General features: G+C 39.4%; 1 protein-coding gene across 8 annotated transcripts in view; it reads left to right on the top strand.

The window, feature by feature from the left end:
- The window catches only part of MTUS1 (microtubule associated scaffold protein 1), a 115,060-nt gene that overhangs the window by 54,884 nt on the left and 39,768 nt on the right, over positions 1-20,408 (top strand). Inside the window, exon 1 of one of the 8 annotated variants that reach the window (XM_083833510.1) lies at positions 9,104-9,807. The exons of the other annotated variants lie outside the window; for them this stretch is intronic. Within the exon in view, the coding sequence (XP_083689636.1) occupies positions 9,687-9,807 (121 nt within the window). The 5' untranslated portion in view covers positions 9,104-9,686. Of the gene's footprint in view, positions 1-9,103; positions 9,808-20,408 lie in introns of those variants that run through there. 8 annotated transcript variants of the gene reach the window in all.

Genomic DNA, 20,408 nt, shown 5'->3' with positions numbered 1-20,408 from the left:
CATTTCTACAAGTTCTGTGGCTTATTGGTTACAACACTGTCTTTACAGCTAAGAAAAAAAACTAACTTACTGCACAAAATATGTTTTATTACTTCTTAACTTGCTAACTACATGTCAGAATGTACTTGTATCCTTCCTGCAATGTCTTAATGTAATTATGAGAAAACCAGTTATCTTTCATGAGGTGTAATTTTGAACTAGATGAGGAACTTCTTCTAAAATGCTTTTGGTTAATGCTCTTTCCTTTATTTCTCTTTGGCCTCCCTGTAGAAAGTGACCCACCTCTAACACCTGTGCATTATGTTACAGTGCAGTGTATATACACAGTGAATATTTAAATCGCTAGTCCTCCTTCTTGGCTGAAGGTTAAAGATAAGGTACAGTACAGTGATCCTTTTTTACGAAACAAATACCTGTTTTGGCAGTTCCAAAGGTAAAGCTATTACTTTAGGTACAAAGCATGCAAATTCTCATTGGGGACCTTTATCCTGGTGTTCAGTGACTCTGAAAGGGACATGTGGTATAGTACAGATAGCAGGGGATACTTATGCTTGTGGTGCAGCAATGCTGTCAGGAAAGCTGGGGCAGTTTCTGGATATACCATAGCATATTATCAGGTAAGAATAGTATGATTTAGGTCATATCTTTCCAGTATCCATTACAACCAGTTGTTAAAGAAGGCTAGAGAAGCCATGAAAACCAAAGAAGCTTCATCCAAAAATCGTACATGCTCTATCGGGAAATACAGTATTCTGTTTTCTTACTCTCTTTAAGAGGTTAAAAGGTTGCTTGTTTCAGTTTAATAATCTGTGAGAAATGTAACAAAGAGGGGAAATGACTTCAGTTAGATGGCTTATTGCAAAAGTAATAGTGCTGGTATGGTTGTAACAGCTCACAATACTGTCTCTTGAAACAGGCTGTTAAAGGTGCCTGCTGGCTTCTCACTGAAATTTTTACAGTGGGATAGGATGTTTTTACTAAAAAAATGCTCTAGTTCATACAAAAGTTTATAGAGGGATACTTCTGGGGATTTATTTAACGCCTCTTCCTTTCATGCCCTGTTGAAACCCAGAGGAAACAGAAGGTAAACATCTGTTTCTTCTCATCCTGTAGGTTCCTTGGTAGAATCAGTTAGCTTCAAAATGCTTGAGCTTTCAGTGTCTGGAAAACAAGGGATTAATCTAGGTCACACTGTGCCTGTGCTTTTATAACAACAGCAGCAACAACAAAAAACAACCCCACAAGTAAAACAAAAGCTTGAAGATTTTAAAATGTGTTGTGATACTATATGAAAATGTGTAAATTTTCTTTAAAAATTGGGAGGACTACACCTGAGAGCTGATGAAGATTGTTATGAATGTCACATACTTAGGTCTTCAGTGACTGTTTTCATCTGGTTTGCTATTGGTAGTCTTCAGTGTGGTAATGGCATGTTACACAGTGATGAGACACTACTGTCTTGTCAAACAGCTTATTAGACCTTTCTCCTTTGTTTCTTCTCTGGTCAGAAGGGCTTTCTTGGTGTGGTGTGTTTTTTGTCTTTGTTTTTTCTTTGTTTGAAGAAAAGCTTTTGCAGTTTGTAGAAAAAACTGTGCAAAGAGTTGCATGGAAACTCAAAAAGACCTTGATGCATTTGTGAACACAAGTGCTCATGTGGTTGGTCATAGAGCACCATAGAGTAAGATTGGGGAAATTGTCTGAGTTAAAAACAAGTCAGGAAGAATAGTGCTGTTGGTGGCAGTTGTAGCATAGGTCACAAAGTGGTGAGCAAAACATGCAAAAGACAGAGCAAACCGCTTGTCTCAGCACTTTGAGCAGCCATCTTTGGCTTTATCTTAGTGTTTGCTTTCAATGCAATTTTCCATCTGTATAACATTAGAAACAATGCTGATAACGATGCTTGAAAATATAGATTGATCTTTTTGTTGTTGTTGTTGTTGAGTACCTAACTTTGCAGGTACAAGGTTATTAAATGTGACATTGATCTCCAGTGCAGAAGAGAGTGTGTGTGTGTGTATATATATATATATATATATATATATAAATAATCCAAAGGTCTTAACTTGCTTTAAAAGACAAAAAATAAAAAAAAAATCTGAGAATGTTGTACAGCTCTATATGAGAGTTTATAACAAACTCAACTTTATTGCAGTGCTGCCAGCAATTAAGTTTCATGTATCCATTTAAAAAAATACATAATTCTGTGGTAGTCTAGAATTTTTGTATGAAGTAAAACTTCTGTTGTTGAATCAATTCAGCTTTCTTTCAGTGTCTCCTAATTCTGTTCTCTGGGCATGGGAAGTAAATTACGTTAAAAATAATCCAGGAAGTACTTTGATACGTAAATATCTTAAACATTGGGAAGTTCTTTCCTCTTCTGCACGTGGATAAACTAGGTACCTTCTGCAGTGAGGCTAAAACCAGGAGGAAGATTATTTCTTAACTGGTAGACTGTCTAATACTTAAAGCACTCTGGGTATGGAAAAACAGTGTTTATGTGCCTGTTAACACTGGACAGAGCAGGGATGGTATTGCTCAAGATCTTCCACATTGCAGAACTAACATCTCTGACTAGTTCCAACCAGGAATTTCAGTACAGATGAGTTGAAACTGAAATTTCAGTCTCTTGTGTTAAAAGCTTCAGCTTTTGTAAGTAAGTTGGGTTTGTCTATTTTTGTTGTCATCCCTCTCTACAACAGAACATCCTGGAAGTTTTGCAGAAAACCTTGAACAGTTTTGTAAACTGTATGGAATAAAGCAGTAGCAACAACTTTAGATTTAGTATTTGTTTAATGATCATAGATAATATCTTACAGATTTGAAGTTCTAGGATTTGAATAATATAAATTGGTCTTTCACCTTTATCTCTTGACAAGGAACAAGAAGATCAAGCTTAAACTCTTTTGTAGATATTAGTACTGTGCATTGGACTACTTGTTGCCTTTCTAGCTGCAATAAAGAGCCTGCTGTAGTCTTTTTTTAGATGTTTTCCATCCATGTGAACAATGAGGACTATCTGAATGACTCAATTGTCTCGTGATCTAGCCCTAGAATACTTGCAAGCTAATAAAGAATGTTCTTGTAAACAGACAGCAAAACCGCTCAAGTGGCGTAGCTATTACATGTGAACCACCTATAAAGTTTTGTTACCTCTATATAAATAAGTTTAGAATTAATCTAAACCTATGTGAATTCTTTCATTAAAGGCCTTCTGTGGTGTAGACCAAATGGCTTCCTTGCTATGAGAGATCTGTTTCATCTGTTAGCACTTCTAAGCAAGGACAATTTTTCTAAATTGTAAGTTAGATATGTTTGTTTAATTCCAAAACTTCTGTGAGAAAATTGCTCTCTAGCTTAAGGCAGCCATATTCCAAACTCTTGATGACACAAAGTGAGCAGACTTTCTGATGAGGGAATGTTTGTAGTTCACTTCTGTGGTGTTTGTTCTGATGTTGGGAGGAATGTCTGTAGTTCTCCTCCACGGTATTTATTTTGATGTTTCACAGTAATAATCCATACAACAGAAGAGCACAGAGCTGCAGTTTTCTCACAGTTGTTTAAATATTGAATAGGTCAGCCTCTGCGTGAATAGAGGGGGCAGCTGAAACGGACATCCACAGGTTGCATCAGCTGAGTCCAAGTCAGTGCTTAAAGAAATTTCCCAGTGTTGGGAGATGGAGTTCAAGTATTTTCTACCATGCAAGTCTGTCATAATGGCTCTAAATTATACACAACAGCATTAGGATTGCCCAGAGCTGATGGTTTTTATTACTATTGTCTGAACTAGCTTTAAAATATTGAAATACTGTTTTTTTTTTTTTCAGTAATTAAGAGGACAATAAGTTTTTATTTTGTGAAGAGAATGGAGAGTTTTGACTGCCTATCAGGGTCAGTGGCAAACTGGTTTTGTATTGTTATTCCCAGCTCTGAATAGCTATATGCTATGCTAAACTGTACCACCTTCTTGGAAATGCCACCCTAAAACTTAGCTCTTTTGGTAGTATGTTCGTGTCCTTCCCTCTCCAGTTAAATATAGGTACGGATCTCTCTTGGATTATCTCAGTAGTTTTTTTCTTCTTTGACTTTCTGGAGGTCCTTAGATTATAGACATTGTTTTATGTGTTTTCAGTGGACACTGCCAATGACCAGGCGTCATTGCACTGGAGTTCTTTATAGGAGTCTTAATTTTGATGTATCTGATGTAGCCCAAAGCTGACTCTTTTTGTCCTCTTCCTCTTTTTTATTATTATTTTGAAGTCCTCTGAGGAACTGTGCTGTTCGTTCTAGCTTTCTTTAAGTCCTTTCTTTCCCCAAATTCTTTAAGATATTTTTTCAGCAGATAAAGTAGCTGCCAATGTTGCAGTCATTGACTCTTATTAAGGAAATAAGTTGACATAACATTGGAAGACCATAGAACTGTCCCAGAGATGTGAAACTTCTGGATTTTGTACCAAAGATGGCTAGACAGCTTGTAAACTCTGACCTTTATTTGCACACCCAGGGCTACAAAGAATGTGTGAAGCCCACAAAAGAGAAGTGCAACACATGTGATGAGCTGACTTGCATTTGCTCAGTGAACTTGCACATTGATAAATCAGTAGTATATCTTAGGAGGTGTATTCATCTAAATTATCCATATTTGCGGTGTTGCTTTTCAACAGAAGTTGCTTGGTTACTGGTTATTGTTGTTGTGAGGCCATAGGTGAAGAGCAATTGCACAGTGTGAATCAACCAGTATGGTGTGAATAAACCAATATTTGTAGATCTGTAAGCTGTTGTCCTAAGTAAAACCCTTGTTTTTAATCTGTTCCTTGGTGCTGCAGCTTACAAGGCTCATGTATGCACCTAGCCTGTTGCTGAACAGCCAAAGTCCCTAGCAGAGAGGCAATTGTTTGTGTTTTTTTCTGGTAAGTCTGCATAGATCAGTAACGCTTCATATTTTAAGGCATGTTGTCCTAATATTAGTGACATTTTTCACTGTAGGCTAGAAGCAGTTTTGCTTTGAAGCACTGTAGGATTTTGTCTGAGGGTGTCTAACAAATGCTGTTTTGTAAGGGACATCTTACACATGGAAAATAATTTGCAGCTCCATTATGTCAGAAGTTAAAAATGAAATTATTCTTGTGATGTTTTGTTGCCATTCTCTACTCTGAAAGAGGGCAGATGATAAAAATGTCACTACTGTTGCATGAAGGAGACGCAGATTAGCCTGATTTCGGTAGCTGTTTGCTTGGAAGTTCACTGCAGCGTCACCTGCTGTTTGAAAAGCTGCTGAATTTATAATGCTTAAAAGCTTCTATGTTCTAGAAGAAGCCCAAATTATTTAGGATTTTAGTTCCTGCTCTGAGGTGGGAAGAGAGTTGCTATTTCCTTCAGGTGAGGATTTGAGCTTAAAATGTCCTGGAGCTGCAAGCTGTGTGGAGCACGGCAGCGTGTGTTGTTGCCTGCAGGAGGATCAGCTTTTCAGGCTGGGGCACTGCAGGAAGATTAGCTTTTCAGGCTGGAGCACTGGCTAGGGCAAGGTGGTCACAGGAAGCTAGGGAGAGTGGTAACTTTCTGGAAGCGAAAACTGGGGCACAGATGACACTTTTTCTCTCAGAGGCCTCCTTCTCTCATGGCATAGACAATCGCCTCTCAATTCTTGTTGAATTAAAGCAGGCCAGTAAAAGCCATCTGCTCAGCACTGCCCATGCTGTCTTTTAACGTGGAGCCAGTTGTCTTCTGCCAGGGCATCTTGGGTCTAAAGGTCTAGCCGCTGATTTAGACTTTCCCTGCTCTGATGGCTTTCTTACTGGTTGTTGAATGTGGAAAGAGGAACAGAGGCAGCAGAAACACGTCCAGATACCGGAAACTTGGCCTCACAAGGCTGAATTAAAGAGCCTACAGATACTTGTGTCCTTTGCTCCTTTTTTGTCACATTGCTAGCTTCCACAGGGAGTGGCAGATGTACTAAATCTGCCGGGATTAAAATAGGTCTAGCCCAACCATCAATCTGACCATGTCATCAGGTATTAATGCCTTTAGCAACCCAGAGTGAATTATGTGATTGTAGTGGCACAGAGTCCTTTGTCTGTTTTGCCCAGGGAAGGAAGACAGCAGTGAAGTGCTAGTAAATGAAATGTCAGTCCTTTTCTCCTCTATCTGTGCTGTGTAGCACTTCCTATTTTATTCAGCTATTTTCCAGTGTTATTTTCCATCACCCTTATCTGATGTCAAGACAGAAAAAGACCTCTCCCCGTATTATGTATGAAATGCAGACAGTGTGTGTTCCTGGCGTGCTGTGCTGGATCCCATGGAGCATATTCCTGGCTCTGTACCGTGCTGGCACCAAACACGGGATGGTTGGAGGAGCACAGATACAGACTTGGAGGTGCTGTTTCCCTGAGCTGAGGAAACAACATTGACGGATGCACACTCTCCTCTGTGCAGGTTTTGGTGGGATAACACAGAGCCCTGAAAATACTGCGTTGTAGGAACCTTTTTGAGTTTCAGCCTCTCCTAGGAGCTATTCACATAGGGATGGGCAGTCCTCTTGCCGCCTGTCAGAGCTCTCTGAAGGTTGGATGCTAGATGAGCCTGACATGCTTCTGTTGCCCTTTATTAATGCTGTCAGGTCTTCCTACTGGATAAAGCAGGCTTGTTTTAGGTTTGTGGGATTTAACAGGATTTCTGGAGCCTAAAAAAGTGTTTTCCTCAGCTAAGAAGGGTCTTTTTGTTTGTGTGTTGTTTTGTTTTTTTTCAATAAAACAAAAAAGCACTGATGTATCTATTTCTTCATGGCCTGTTTCTACTCAAAGCTGGGGAAGAGGAGGCAGTGAAAGTATTATTTGTGTCTCTCTGTAGGAGGCATTTTGGTCTCTGCTACAAGAGCTTTTATGTCCATGTAGAGCTTTTATTTGCTCATATTTTGTCTTGTGATTCATTCCTTCCTCTGTCTTTGAACTGGTTCATTACATCATAGTTGCCCTCTAGAGGTCCTTTTGTCTTAGCTCCGGTGCCTAGGAAGGAAGTTAGGGTCTCACTGGGGTACTTCAGCCTCTGTGGTTTTACAGGCCGAGGAGGAGTTCTTGGGCATGTTTTCCCAGGTGCATTGTTAACAAGGACTGGGAGAGGTGGGGTTTTGATTTTTTGATGGATTTTTTTTTTTCTTTTTGAACCCAATTAGACTGTTTCTGTCTCTGTGAAGAAAGCATTGAATCCAGATGGGGAGAGAATATTTGCTTCACGGAGCAGTCTCTCACCAGGGGAGCTGTGGTGGGTAGGAGGAGAGCAGAAGGGAGTTCCTCCAGGTGCCCTGGGAGATGAGGAAAACCTGGTGGGGCCGGGTGTTGGCTGCTGGTGGAAGGCTGGCTGTAGGCCAAGCCAAAATCTCGAGATCCTTCAAGGGAGGATTTGGCAACAGCGATCTCATATTTGCAGAGGAGGGCTGATGAACTGTGGTGAATACACAAGGTGACTGTAATGTGTTGTAAGGAGCCTTCTGGCTCACCGCTGAGCGCCATTTCCAAACGTTGGAGCCGATAATCTTCCAGCATGGGAAGGATCATCAGCTCCTTTGGTGGTGCTGCTGGATTAGGAAAGAGTCTAGAATTTCTGGCCGTGGCAAAGATAGATCAACACACACTGTTAGTGCCAAAGCTCTTCAGACTCAAGGAATCCGTGAAGATTTTACAGCAGTAATGTCATGCATGCCCTGCTGTTTGCAGAGGCTGCCCTGGGAACTGAACAAAAAAGCTAATTTACTGTCTTTGTACTTATTTTGAATGGTTCAGTGCAGACTGGAGATGTGTCATAGTACTTCAAAGCGGGTGGTGCATTACCATGCCTGGAAATAAATATTTTGGTACATGGTCATAAAACATTCAGCAGTATTCTCCTGCAGCGTGCTGTGGAGGTTGGTTTAACAGGTCTGACTGTCTTTGCAGGGCTGCAGCTCTTCTGGTGTGCTTACAGTGAGCTGCTCTACTGCCACTGCCCTGGCTTGGGCGATGTCAGAGATACCTGGAGACCAGAATAAAACAGCAAAATGCTATTTTTAGTTCTAGCTGGTGCGGTAAATAAACACTGGATAATTTAAAATGTTCTGCATCTTGAGCAAGTAAGACATGTTATTAAAACGTAATAGGGCTGTGTTAAGGAGAGGACAGGTAAGGTACCACTGGGATGAGACCTGTCAGCGTGATAATACTTGCTTTGGGTGATACGTGCTTCAGAACAAGTTGGTGTAATGGCTTCTGGAACTAGAAGAGCTATCAGAAGACTAGATGCTAGAGCACATTAGCTGTGGTTTTGTGAAATGGTAGAAGTGGCGCATCAGTGAGAAAGTAGCTGATTTTGTTGTCTCTTAAACAAAGGAAAAACACCTAAAACATATAAAGGCTGTGGAGGGCAGTTCTTCAGCAGAGCCTCCAAGGAACCTGAGAAGGAGGTATGAGCTGTTGCTGCCTTGTATCCTGGATTGGCTCAGGTGGTCCCTGCTCCCGTGGCGTGCCAAGGCGGAAATGTTTCTCATCCTTACACACAGGAAAGTGGACAGTGCAAGTCTGTGGTGCCTTAGCAGCCTGTATGTATAGGTCATGGTCGCAGGTGAAAAACGTCATGTTTTCTAATCTGTGTAAAACAGGGATTCCTTTCCTCTATTTCTAGTTTTGCTTGTTTGTTGCTTTTTTTTTTTTTTGCTAGTGGGACCAAGCTGTATGCAAAACTTTGAGCTCAATAAATTGGGGGGGGGGGGGGGGACACGGACAGACATATTTTTGAGGGCTAGTTAAATATGGAGACAGCATTTATTTTTAAGGAATTCCTGTAATGCTGCTTGTTTGCTACAGTGTTTGGGTGCATTCAAACTCCAGCTGGCAGCAATCTGTTTCGATATGAAATTGATGCCTGCTTGCTTGCTCCTCTCCCAATGAATTGAAGCATCTGCAGTGCTGAGCTGCCAAGCTAAATAGTATTTTTATTAAGCAGATCTCAAATACGGGATCGTTCTCACAGAATGGATGTTTGTTGGTTTGTTAAGGCTTTAAATGTTGACATATTTAATGCCAAAAGAAACTCTGGTAGAAAATGTTTGATGATTAAAATCTGTTTTGATACATTTCTGTCAATTGCAAGAAATTGTCTGAAAAATGCAGCCTGAAGTGATCCTTGCTAAGGAGAAAAGAGAGCTGACAAATGCCTCTGGGAATATTCAAGTAATCTCCTTGCTAGTCTCTAAAGAACAATTACATGGTCTGTGACACTGGATGATATATTCAGCTTGGGAGACCACCCACTTCCTCCTCCTCCTCCTCTTTCTCCTCCTCCTCCTCCCTTTTCTCCTGCTGTAGCTCCCAGTCCCACAGAGTCCCATAGCAGATTAAGCGTGAACACTGTGATGTAATTCAGAGGCTGTGGGTTTTTCAAATCACTAAGTCGATTTTAGTCTGAGGACAAGCTTTGTTTCTACAACATCTGGCGGGGAGAAGCTGCCAGCAGCACTTACGCTGTGGATATCTGCTTTTTCTGATTGTGCTCATCTGTGCATAAGGAATAAGGGCAAAGGAATGGAGATCTGATTATTTCTTCAAGGTTGTTTTCTTTAGCAAGAATCACTTGACTTCTGCCAGCGGTGATTTAAAAACATAGTATGTTACACTACATGGAGGCTGTTTCTTGCTTGCTTATCTTCTAATTGCACTGAAGACATGTTATGGTCCCCGAAATTTTCCTTATCCAACATGCGTGTACGACTGACAGCAAAGGGGTTGCTCCGAAACATTCGTCTACCTTCTGGCTATAAGAAAAGCACGGTTATATTTCATACAGGTTTGTATTTTTAACATGACAGAGCATGCATTGGGTGATATCTTGTTTACTTCAGCAGCACTTTATTTTTAGCAAATAAAAACAGTCCTGGGCATAGAAGTTTTAGAATTACATATAGAAGTCTGACTTACAAGCATAGTTTTATAGTCTGTGTAACTGGAAAGCGTGAGCTTTCTGCGTGTCCGTGCATCTGTGCAGAGCTGTTCGTTGGTAAGATGGGTATTCTGTTTATGAAATGCAAATTGGAATTTTTTCCTCCTACAGGTCCAAAAATAGAATCAGGAAGTCTGTGCCATTAAATATGTATCTAATCATTTTAAAGATTATCTGCTGGGAGCTCTGTCTTTTCTATATCATGAATCAGAGGTGTGGTGGGAGGTGGGAAATGAGTACAGGCTGTCACGATGTGGCTCTCTGTCTGTCTGTGAGAAATAGTTGAATACTTGAATGTAGAAATCTGTTGTCAGACTTCTCCCATTAAACATCTTATCTGCAAGTATGACAAGCAAACTTTCTTGCTCACTTGTGTTGATAGAAACCTAAAAAGTCTGAAGTTTTCTTTCAGGTGTTTTAGAGACATTCAAGAAAAGTGTGTGCATGTTCCAAAAAAAAAAAAAAAAAAAAACCACACCTCAGCTCCATATGACCTGATTTTTGTTTTAAGCGACAGGTAAAGAAAATGCATGGATTGGGAACATAATTACGGATGCTGATCTTTGTTCCAGGGAATACATGCTGTTTTGATGGAGGGTGGTGATTTTTCTTTTTTTGCTAAGGTGGATGATATCGGAGAAAACAATGGCAGTCTGCATATTACACAAGTCTTTTTCTCCACTGCGCTATTTGTCGTTTTCTTGCATTTTTCTTAGGGAGAAGCAAGCAGCTACATAAACTAGTTTTGCACAAGCTCTTCTTCTCAGGCATTTCCTTCCTTTCTTGAACACCGCCATTTCTGGCTAGTACTTCTTTGGAGTTCAACTCCAAGAGGAGTTTTGGAGTCACCTTTCCTTCCTGTCCTGGCATTTCACATAGCAACCTAAACCATTTGCCCTGTCATCACTTATCCCTGCTAAAGTAAATTCAGTTTCTGAGTTCCTCCTGGATGATAAATTCAATTATGAGCATAATACAGGTTGATTATCCAAATATAATATAGGCTTCTGTTTGCAGCTTGCTTGCATGGCTTTTAAGCTGCAATTAGAATACCTTGATGCTAAAACTTCTTACATGAGGGAGTCTTTGTGCATACCTACATCACTGATGTTGCTAACAATATGAAATTTTCAGGTAGCACATATTCCAGGAATAGAAATACTAAAAGAGAAATGGGGAAATAATGTTCAATATTCTGTACGTTCATTAACTACTACTGAAGTTTGGTATCATTGTAAAAAAAAAAAAAAGTATCGAGGCATGTATTAAGGTAATTTTATAGTGACAAGAATCCGTTTGTTTTTTCTTTCATTTGAGTGGATGTGAAAGTAAGAACTGCCTGCAGGATGCCTCTGTTAGATGCAGCATGCAAACTAGATTGATAGCTGTGTTCCAGTTAAGCAGCACTTTCTTAATTAAGAAGCGCTGAACAGACCTTCTGCTTGTTCTCTCTAGCTTTTGCATAATGCACACTAAAGGTATAGAACTGGAAGTTCAGAGAAATTTTCACTTGGTCTCCCCTTCTGCTTTACTGTCCTTGTATCTTGCAGAAAGCTGCCCAGCGGTTAGCTAGTGCTGAACATAACGAAAAAAGTAGGGCATCTGGAAACCAGGTCATATTCCGTAGTGGAAAATGCAAGTATGTATAAATAAGCTGTGTTTTTAAAAACATTGAATGCATTGAAGCTTGATTGTGATTATTTCTGGTTCATAAAACTCAACAACGTAAGAGCTGATCAGGCAACGACAATGTATATCACGAGTCTGAAAGGCTGATGGCAGGAGGAGCCATATTTGCTTTCTGCAACATAGGTTTGAGTATCTTTGCTTGTAGTGGTTTAATTGGATTAAAATGACATGTGGCTTCTTTCTCAGGTCACGTAAGTGATGAGAAATAGAATATATAGGGACTGTGTGAACAAATAAGGCAGAGTAATTGAAAAAAGGAATTTCAGTGTTCATGCATGAATGTGAATATGTATGGGAAAAGGTGTTATGTAAGCATCATTCAATTACAGTTTCGGTGTAGATTGCACTGTTAATGAGCATTATCATGGATTTAATCCACTGCTTCCTTTCATAGTAGCATAGACTGCCTTGTATGACTGTCTTGAGATAGTTATGACAATTGCTCAAATGTAGAGTTTTCAAGTGGTCTAGAGCATAGGTCAAGTTGGATTCTTCCGCTATATTCTGGCTGACTATAGAGGAATAGCTTTGTGAATTTAGGATGTAAAACACTATTAAGAGGAAAAGAATGGATCTTGTGAGTTTCCATTCTGATTTGAGAATGTTTTGCAACAGCTTGCCACAGTTTCTTCATGGTATGTGGTTATGGCTGGAAATACAGTTTACACTGGTGTTAAGTTAGTCTAAATTAGTCATTGCATGTATTGTGGAACAGATCCTTGCGATGAAGAATGTTTGAACTGCTTACATCTTGTCCATATGGAGTTGTCAGAGTGACTGGAGAAATTCAAATATCTTGTAAGCATTGCAATCAAATAAAATCAGATTATTTTTTAGGAATGGAATAAATCTGGAGGAAATTTGCTGTAAAACTTGGTGTATATCAAGATTCTCCAGATTGCTGCCTTGTTGTATCTAACTTCCATCATTGTGTGCTCTACATTGCTTCAGGGTCTTTATATCCAGGGGTCTCTTCTCCCTTTAAATACAGGCAGACATCAAAAAGTGTCACTTCCTCAGCTACTGGAAGTATAGTATACCTGCATTGTTACCGATCTATAACAAACATCCTCTTCAGGAAAACAAAAACATTGAAACACTTCAGAAAATACTTAATGTACTCATCCTGCTACTTTCTACAAGTAAGTTTTACAAGCAACTGCAACAAAAAATTCAACACAACTGCATAAATATGTTAAATATGATCTAATCTTTCAGTGATGAAATATAAAATTTGCTTCCTTTATTAAACCATTAAAGATTTTTTTTTACCAAAGAGTGACTAAAGTGCTTTTTATGCTTTTCACGCATCAGTGGTGTGACAGAGTAAATCATCTCTGCATGATTCTGTAAAAACTGCCAGAGAAAGACGTTCCTATACGAATGATTCAAAATATTCATTCTGAGTTATTTACATTTCCTTTTGCATGAAGATAAAATTCTGCACAAGGAACCAGTTTTGCAAATGGAGATCAAAGCTCTCATGCCTTTTGTTCCCAGAGTTTTTTCATAGATTGTATAATGAGCTGTACTGTTGCTTTTGTGGTAAATTTTTGTCTCAATGTTTTCACCAAGCCCTTGATGGTGCTAGATTTCTTCTTCCCTTAAGCAAGCTGTACTTAGCATTCTTATCCCTCTGGTGGCTTTCACTGCTTACTAAACCTTGTTTACTCTCTTATTACCTTGGGAATAAGAAGCGTCTCTAAAGACACCTGATGTCATTACAGCAATGTCAGTTTAAAAAATTTCCTTTTCCCCGTGCTTGCAACAAGCATACATCACAGACCTATTCATTTGAGCAGATAACATCAATTTCCAATACAATTTCTTCCCTTCGTCCTGCTTCAGATAACGCTGACGACTGTATGAAATTGTGTGTTGCAAAGCAGTGCTCTTAAAGGAAACGAACAAAATCTTGAGGATTTTGAAAGCCTCAGGTGTCATGAGTTGCTTAGCTCTTCGTATACCATGACGTTTTTTTCCTAAGGATAGCTAAAGGAATGATTATTGTCCAACATCACAGATTCCTATGGAACTGTAGGAAGACACCCAACACACTCAACCTTACTAAGTGTTTTAAATCTGAAGGTCTACTAGAGATATTTGGTACAGGATGAGTAAGTTAAATGTTTGTGTTTCCTACCAAGGAAAAATATAGTTCAGAAGTAAAAACGGCTTGTCTGTTCTGAGCAAAAGAAGTTGAATAGCTGGAAACTATTAATCATGGGGAGTTTAGATTTAATCATGTTCCTCTTGAAGTCTGTGAGACTCTTAGCTCCTGACTTCATCCTTTCAGGACTGGGTACGAAATGAGCTGCCTGGCATGCTTGATTTCAATCTTAATAGGTCATGGCTTCAGTAAGTATGTAAATGATAGCTAAATGGAGGTTCTTTTTCAAGTAGTGGAGCTTTTTTGTTTGTTTGTAACATTTAGTCTACACAAGTTTCATCTATGTCCTATGTTTGTGACGGGTATAAAATGAAGATAACACTAGTTCTCCAATGAACTCTGGATAGCAAAAAACAAGCAAACAAAAACTAACCACCCTACCAAGAAAAAACAAACAAGAGTCAAAGCAGTAATTTATGTGATGACAACACTTAAACTGCGTATGTATTTTAATAAAGCATTAAAGTGGATGCAAATGAGGAGCTATGCTCAGAAAAACTTGGGAGGAAGCAGAGTACTGTGAAAAGCAGATGCACGGCAGCTTTTGCATTCTGGTCCTACGCTATAGTGAGTGATGTTGGGTTTTATTATTCCTTCACTTACACAGATTAATTACCTGTGAAGAATGCCTCATGTATTTGTCAACGTGAGATAAGTAGAGTTAATGCTTCAAGCTCAACTTCACAGAAGAACAGTTAATTGGAAAGTAAACACAAAAGACCTAGCAAATTATCCGTGCTAATATTATTGCATATGCTAAATTTATTCCCACTTGATATGTCTAATAGGTGAAAGTGGTCTGGCTGTAACTTCTATTGCTGTGAAGTGGGTTGGGGTTTTGAAGTGACAGGCAGCTACAATTACACTGAAAAAAACAACCAGCACTTTAATAGCTTTTAGATTTCTTTGGGGGTTTTCAAGTGCAGTAAAACTAGACTTAACCTTCTAGATTCTGCCTCTACCAGTTTGTGCAGCTTATGCAAATGAATCTGTTACTATAGTAGAAATGGCTTATAGCATTGAGACAGCTAAAGCCTTTCTGTCTTAGTACAGTTCATTTGATTTGAGCAATGGCTTTTTGAGGAAAATGATACCATGAAGCTTCTGTGCTAGAATGCAGTGTTTTGAGTATTGTAACCAGTTGTTTCATTGTTTTTGCAGTACTCTTCTTCCTTTGTAGGCATAGAAAACTGATATAGAAAGGGATGGTGGACGGAAAAAGGTTTCTTGCATCTTAAAATCACATTTGATCAATTGATGTTAAGTACTGTGGAGGCAGTACTGAATAAACTGAGACCACTCTCATTGTAATTCATGGCAAGAGTTGTTAATTTCTGTTTATAGATTGGTTGTTAGTTTAGTGTCACATAATGAAGTTTTTCTCCAAGGTTTTTATTGCTTTAAAAAATAAATCTCATCACTGAATGTCACTGTGCATAGGAAAGTACTAGGTCCGTGGTGGTTAGATTTGATGCTGCTGAGGAAAGTGGTGGAGTTCGAACAGCTCTTGATGGTTTCACTAACTATTGTACCCAAATTAACTTGTTTGGAAAGCCATTCTCAAGAAGACATTCTCTCGTGGCTTGCCTTCCCTCAGAACAAAATTTGGTGAAGGCTGTATCAGTCGAGCTGGTTAACTTGCAGCTGAGTTCACCTGTACCTCTATTTGCTCACCTCTTGATATTTCTGCTGTTTGTAGTTCAATAGGGTTGTGTTGAAGGCAAAAAATTTGATTGAATTAAATCTTATTTTTAAGAGGAGGTTTGTTACAGCAATTGTTTTTATCATAATAACATGGTAAACCAGTGCTGCAGAATTCTTACTTGGTGATTTAGATTGTACTCAGCGGGATCTCCAGTACCTTTCCAATGGTCTTCACAAATTGTGCTCTTCCCCGTTACTTTTTCCTTGGCATGGAAGTGTTATTTCTATTCTCTGTCTTGGAAAGAAACTAGTATTTGATCTTCTGAAAAACAACCGTGTCAGGAGTATAACTTATGGCTTTAAATACTCCTTAAAAAAATAAATCCTGTTTGATTTAACTGCCAACATACTCAAACATAGAAATAGCCTACCTCAAATAACCTGGCTTGTATCTGGCTGAGATCGTTCTTCACAGCTGCTATTTATGAACCTTCCATTGGTGTTAACTGATGTCTAGTAGTTGTGGCAAAGGAGCTAATAAACCTGTGTTCAGTTCTTGGTTAAAATTGCTTTTGCTACTTCTTCGCATGGTGATATGCTACTTAGATGTATAGGAAGTAAAGTTTTTTTTCTCAAGATGCTTGTGTGAACATTTTGTATGTGATGTTATGGAAATACTTCTGCTTAGGCAGGAAACAGGACAGCTGGGGACATCTGTGGGGGAATTCTTTAACTGAAAGCTCATCATTTTCTTAAAGAGAGCTTGAAATCCTTCAGTATAAAAGTCTGGAAAGTATTACAAATAATATTTATTAATGAGTTGACTTCAGCTTTGCTTCTTTAGTACAGTTTTTTAGGCTCTCAGATATTTCAGTGACCTTCATTTTTGTCTGCTTGTGAATGTTGCTAACATCAGAAACACTTAAATTATTAAAAAAGGAATGTTAATACTTATTACAAAAATAGATTGTGCTATATTTTTTCAAATATAACTAGTAAAACAGGAATATAGGAAATGCTTCCAGCAGGAGAATAAGAGGACTGAACTTAAAACGACAGTTTCAAATTGTTCTGCTCCAAATAAAACAGCAGGCTTGGAGACTGCTTTTTTTAGCCGTAAACACGTGCTACTTGTGTAACCAGTATAAAATCAAGGCTTAATTCTTTCTGCAAATAGTACTGCACAAAACACCTCCTGCTCTACCAACTTATCAAACTAAGAAGTCTTGTCACTTTTGGAGGGGAAAAAAAAAGTCCTGTGTCCTGGGAAGGACATCTTGACTATGAGGTAGGTCAAGGAAGTTGAGATGCGTATGGAAAGTGCAGTGAATGTTCTTCTTGCTGTATTTGTTAGTGGCATAAGTAGGGATGTTTGTAGTCAGGGATCTTAATTAATGGGTTAATCTTACGTAGGAGTTCTAGTCTTTGCAGTGTGTTGCAAATATTCCCTGGAGAACACCACTGTTATCGGCGGTATCGGCTTCTCAAGAAAGTTTCTGTTGTGTTTCCCCTGTCCCCACCCAGCTATACAAAATGGAAGTCTGCTGCCTTCATAGTGGTTTGTTAGCTCAAGGAGAAGAGACCTGGGGGAACATCAGCTGTGGAGAACGATGCATGACTATTTCCAACCTCCTCTACAGGAGTTACTATATGGGCCCGCAGCAGGCAGGGCAAACACCTCGTGATGAGGGCACTGGTGCCTGCCAGGCAGCCTTTGCCGCAGCGGTCTTCAGTTGTGCGGCCTGGTTAGGAGCCACTGGGACGAAAAGCCCCTTGACTCCCAGGCCTGTGCAGCCAGGAGTGAAAGGGCCACATGTCTCTGGAAGGGTGGGGATGGATGTCTTGTGGTTAACAAAAGCTCTGGGTGCTGCCCTGTTCTGGTTTGTTTCCCCTTGGCAGGACTTTGCATGGGCTCCACCGGCTTGCCTTCAGGCCCGATTCAGCATGCCGAGACAATGGTGTGCAATGTTCTAGGCATGTCCCCGGGGAGCAATGTTTGCTGCTTAATAACAGGAAAACTGTTTATCATAACAGGAAATACAGAAATAGTTCCTTAACTGTGACATGGTGACTGTTTCTAATTGTATAAGTGCATTTTTTGTGTGTCTTTTGAGAAGAGGACTCTGAGCAGCACGTTAGGGCTGGGCTGTGGAAATTGGCATGCTGTATTGTGCCTTGTGCTTTCACTGAGGCACAGAAGCTTGAATTCACATGGATGATTTTATCTGGAGTGGTTCTTTTGAGATGCTGCCTTATTCTATTGACCAGCAAATTGAGTTTTATCAGTAGGGTAGCTTTAAAGTACTTTTTCGAGGTTAATTTTAGCTGTGTTTAGCTATGCTGGTATTCATTAAGGCATGCTATGCTGCTGCCACCGCCTCTTAAAAGACAGTCTTCTAAAGTTGTGAGCTTATGTCTGATTTTGATGCCTGCTTAAATTTTCCTTCTTTCTGCAGAGCTGTCACTTCATGTTAATTATGTTGATAAGTGTAACAGTATAGATACTGACCAAGTATAACGTACCTTCCCTTATGTGATCTTTTAGACTTACCAGGGCAGTCCTTTGTAATATGATAAATGTATATCTCTATTCTGTTGTTAATCTGTACTATCATTTTGATCTACTTTTTGCCCAGTAACTACTCACGTGGGTTTTCTTGGTTTATGGGAAAACACCTAATTTAGCACTGAACCTGAGCTCATCAAATGAAGTCAATGAAGCCGGGGAGGAGCAGTGTGCTGGGCTGCTGGTTCTGGGCTGTGATTAAAACCAACCCAGATACTGCTTGAAACAAGGTCATTAGGTGATGCTGTAGGGAACAATGTTAAAAATGTTAGCGCAGCATTTTCTGTCCGGCTCCTAAGAGCTCAAAGATTGATTCTTGAAGGGATTTGTGAAGTCCAACAGCTACTGTAAACTTTATTTTTCTTTTTTCTTTTTTCTTACATTTCATTTTTAGCCTAGGAGCTTGATCGTGCTTATATCAGCACTGATTTTTTTTTTTAATTTATGGGCAGAACTCATGTTCTAGCTTGATCTCTGAGTTGTTTTATACTCTGTTTTTATACTCAAATATTAGTGACTTCTCTAAAAGATGAATCTGCATATTCCAGAATGAGAATCTGGATGCTAGCTATTTTACAGTTTGAAGCTGTGAACTGTGCTCATCTATTTTATAAGAAAAATATTAAAATTGAACACTGGTCATCTTTTGGTAGGTAAAATACGACTACAGACAGTGTAGCACTCATTGTAGTGCTTTCTATATGGTCAGAACTGCTATCACTTAGCTTTTTAAAGAACAACATCAGTGAATTTGAGTGTAATCTTGGATGTATTTGTCTTTAAATGAATGTAGAGTTTCACAAACACAGGAAGCTATTGCTGGATATGTTCAGAAGCAATCTTGGCATGAAGACAAGAATACGAAATATAACTAACACTCTGGGGGCTCTTTAAATTCCCGTTGCCTGTCCTACTTTTTCTTCTATAATATCCTTTAGGCAGCATTTCAGTGCCATGCTCAAATCCAGTGACATTTGTTACAGTCATATAACATCAGTTCATACTAGTGTGATTGAATAAATAGCTTCTGAGTTCAAACAGCGACAAAAGTCCTCTCTCTCCATCCCAGATAACTGCAGATACTGTCCAAGAAATGATGTTGCATATTAATATGTCTGTCTTGTGGTGAAAATGTATTTTACAGGTCTCTTCTGTACAGTCCTTTTCAAGGAAAGATTATCTTTCCCTGCAAGTTACTGAGCCTGATGGGGACTGAAAGACTTCAAGCAGTTCAGAAAAACTAGTGAAGTAGCAAATTCTTGGATCAAACATTAAGATGAGCTGATAAATGTTCTGTTGGTTAACTAATCATATACTGGTGTGAAGGAAGAACTGCAGCTTCAGTTGTGCCTGCCACTGATTCAAGTTTAATTCATTTTAGGTTCCAAATTCATTGCAGGGTTTTTTGTTTTGTTTGCATTTATGGCAACAAAGTAGAGCTCTAGAGTATGTAAGCAGAAAGTACCTTTCATACTTAAGGGCTTAATTCTAAAAGCCGTGAGAACTGAGTTTGGGATTTCATTGAAGTTCTTACTAAAATTGGCTCAAATGCCCCTAGGTTTTAAAAGCTAAGTTTGACGGATCTAGAGTAAATTTGATGTCAAAAATTGAGTCTGTTAGTTTCTCTTACTTGAATTTGTAAGTAATAGTGTCTCTCCCAGTTACTTCATGTGTTTATCCTGAGCATGCTTACAATGCTTGATAGCCCTTGGGGATGGAATCATTTTAAAAATTATTTGAAAAAAATAATTAAGCTGTCTACATGTCTGGCTTCTCAGCACATAGCAGACTACTGTACGTATGTGAGAACGGAAGAAAAAACTTCCCTGCTAGCCTGTTAGTGTCTGCATGAAAAAATGTGATGCGAAGGCAATTATAAGCAGGGATCTAATCTAGGTGAGGTCAGATCAGGTTTGAGCTGGAAGAGAAGGTACCATGAAAAGCATGCAGGGGACTGTGCTATGGTGAGACTTGAGACAGTTGAAGTCTGGCAAAGTGCTTTTTATGTCTCAGTAGTTATTACTTTGCTTCTGCAAGGAATGATGTAAATGGTTTCTGAAGTTTTTTTCCAGTCCTACACTTGTGATGCTGAGCATCACAGTCTACAAAGGGCTGGACTAAAGCATTAGGGAAGGAATGAGTACAGGCATTGAAACTCAGATAGCTCCTTCCTTTCTGGCTGTTTCAGCCCTTTCACTCCCTGGCATGTGTGAGAACTTGGAGCCACAAAAAGGGTGGACTTGTCATTTTTCTCTCTGGTATTGTGTGAGGGTTTCCTACACACACGTACTTGCGTGCACGTATGTATAGCAGGGCTTCTTTCCGTGACCCCACCCTCTGAAAGTCTTTTCCCAGATGTCTGCAAGCAGGCCAGTTGGC

Source organism: Anser anser, assembly GCF_964211835.1.
Source record: "Anser anser genome assembly, chromosome: 4".
In the NCBI taxonomy this organism is placed as follows: domain Eukaryota; kingdom Metazoa; phylum Chordata; class Aves; order Anseriformes; family Anatidae; genus Anser; species Anser anser.
Note: the sequence above shows the minus strand (reverse complement) of the source record. Positions and strands in the feature narration are given on the sequence as shown.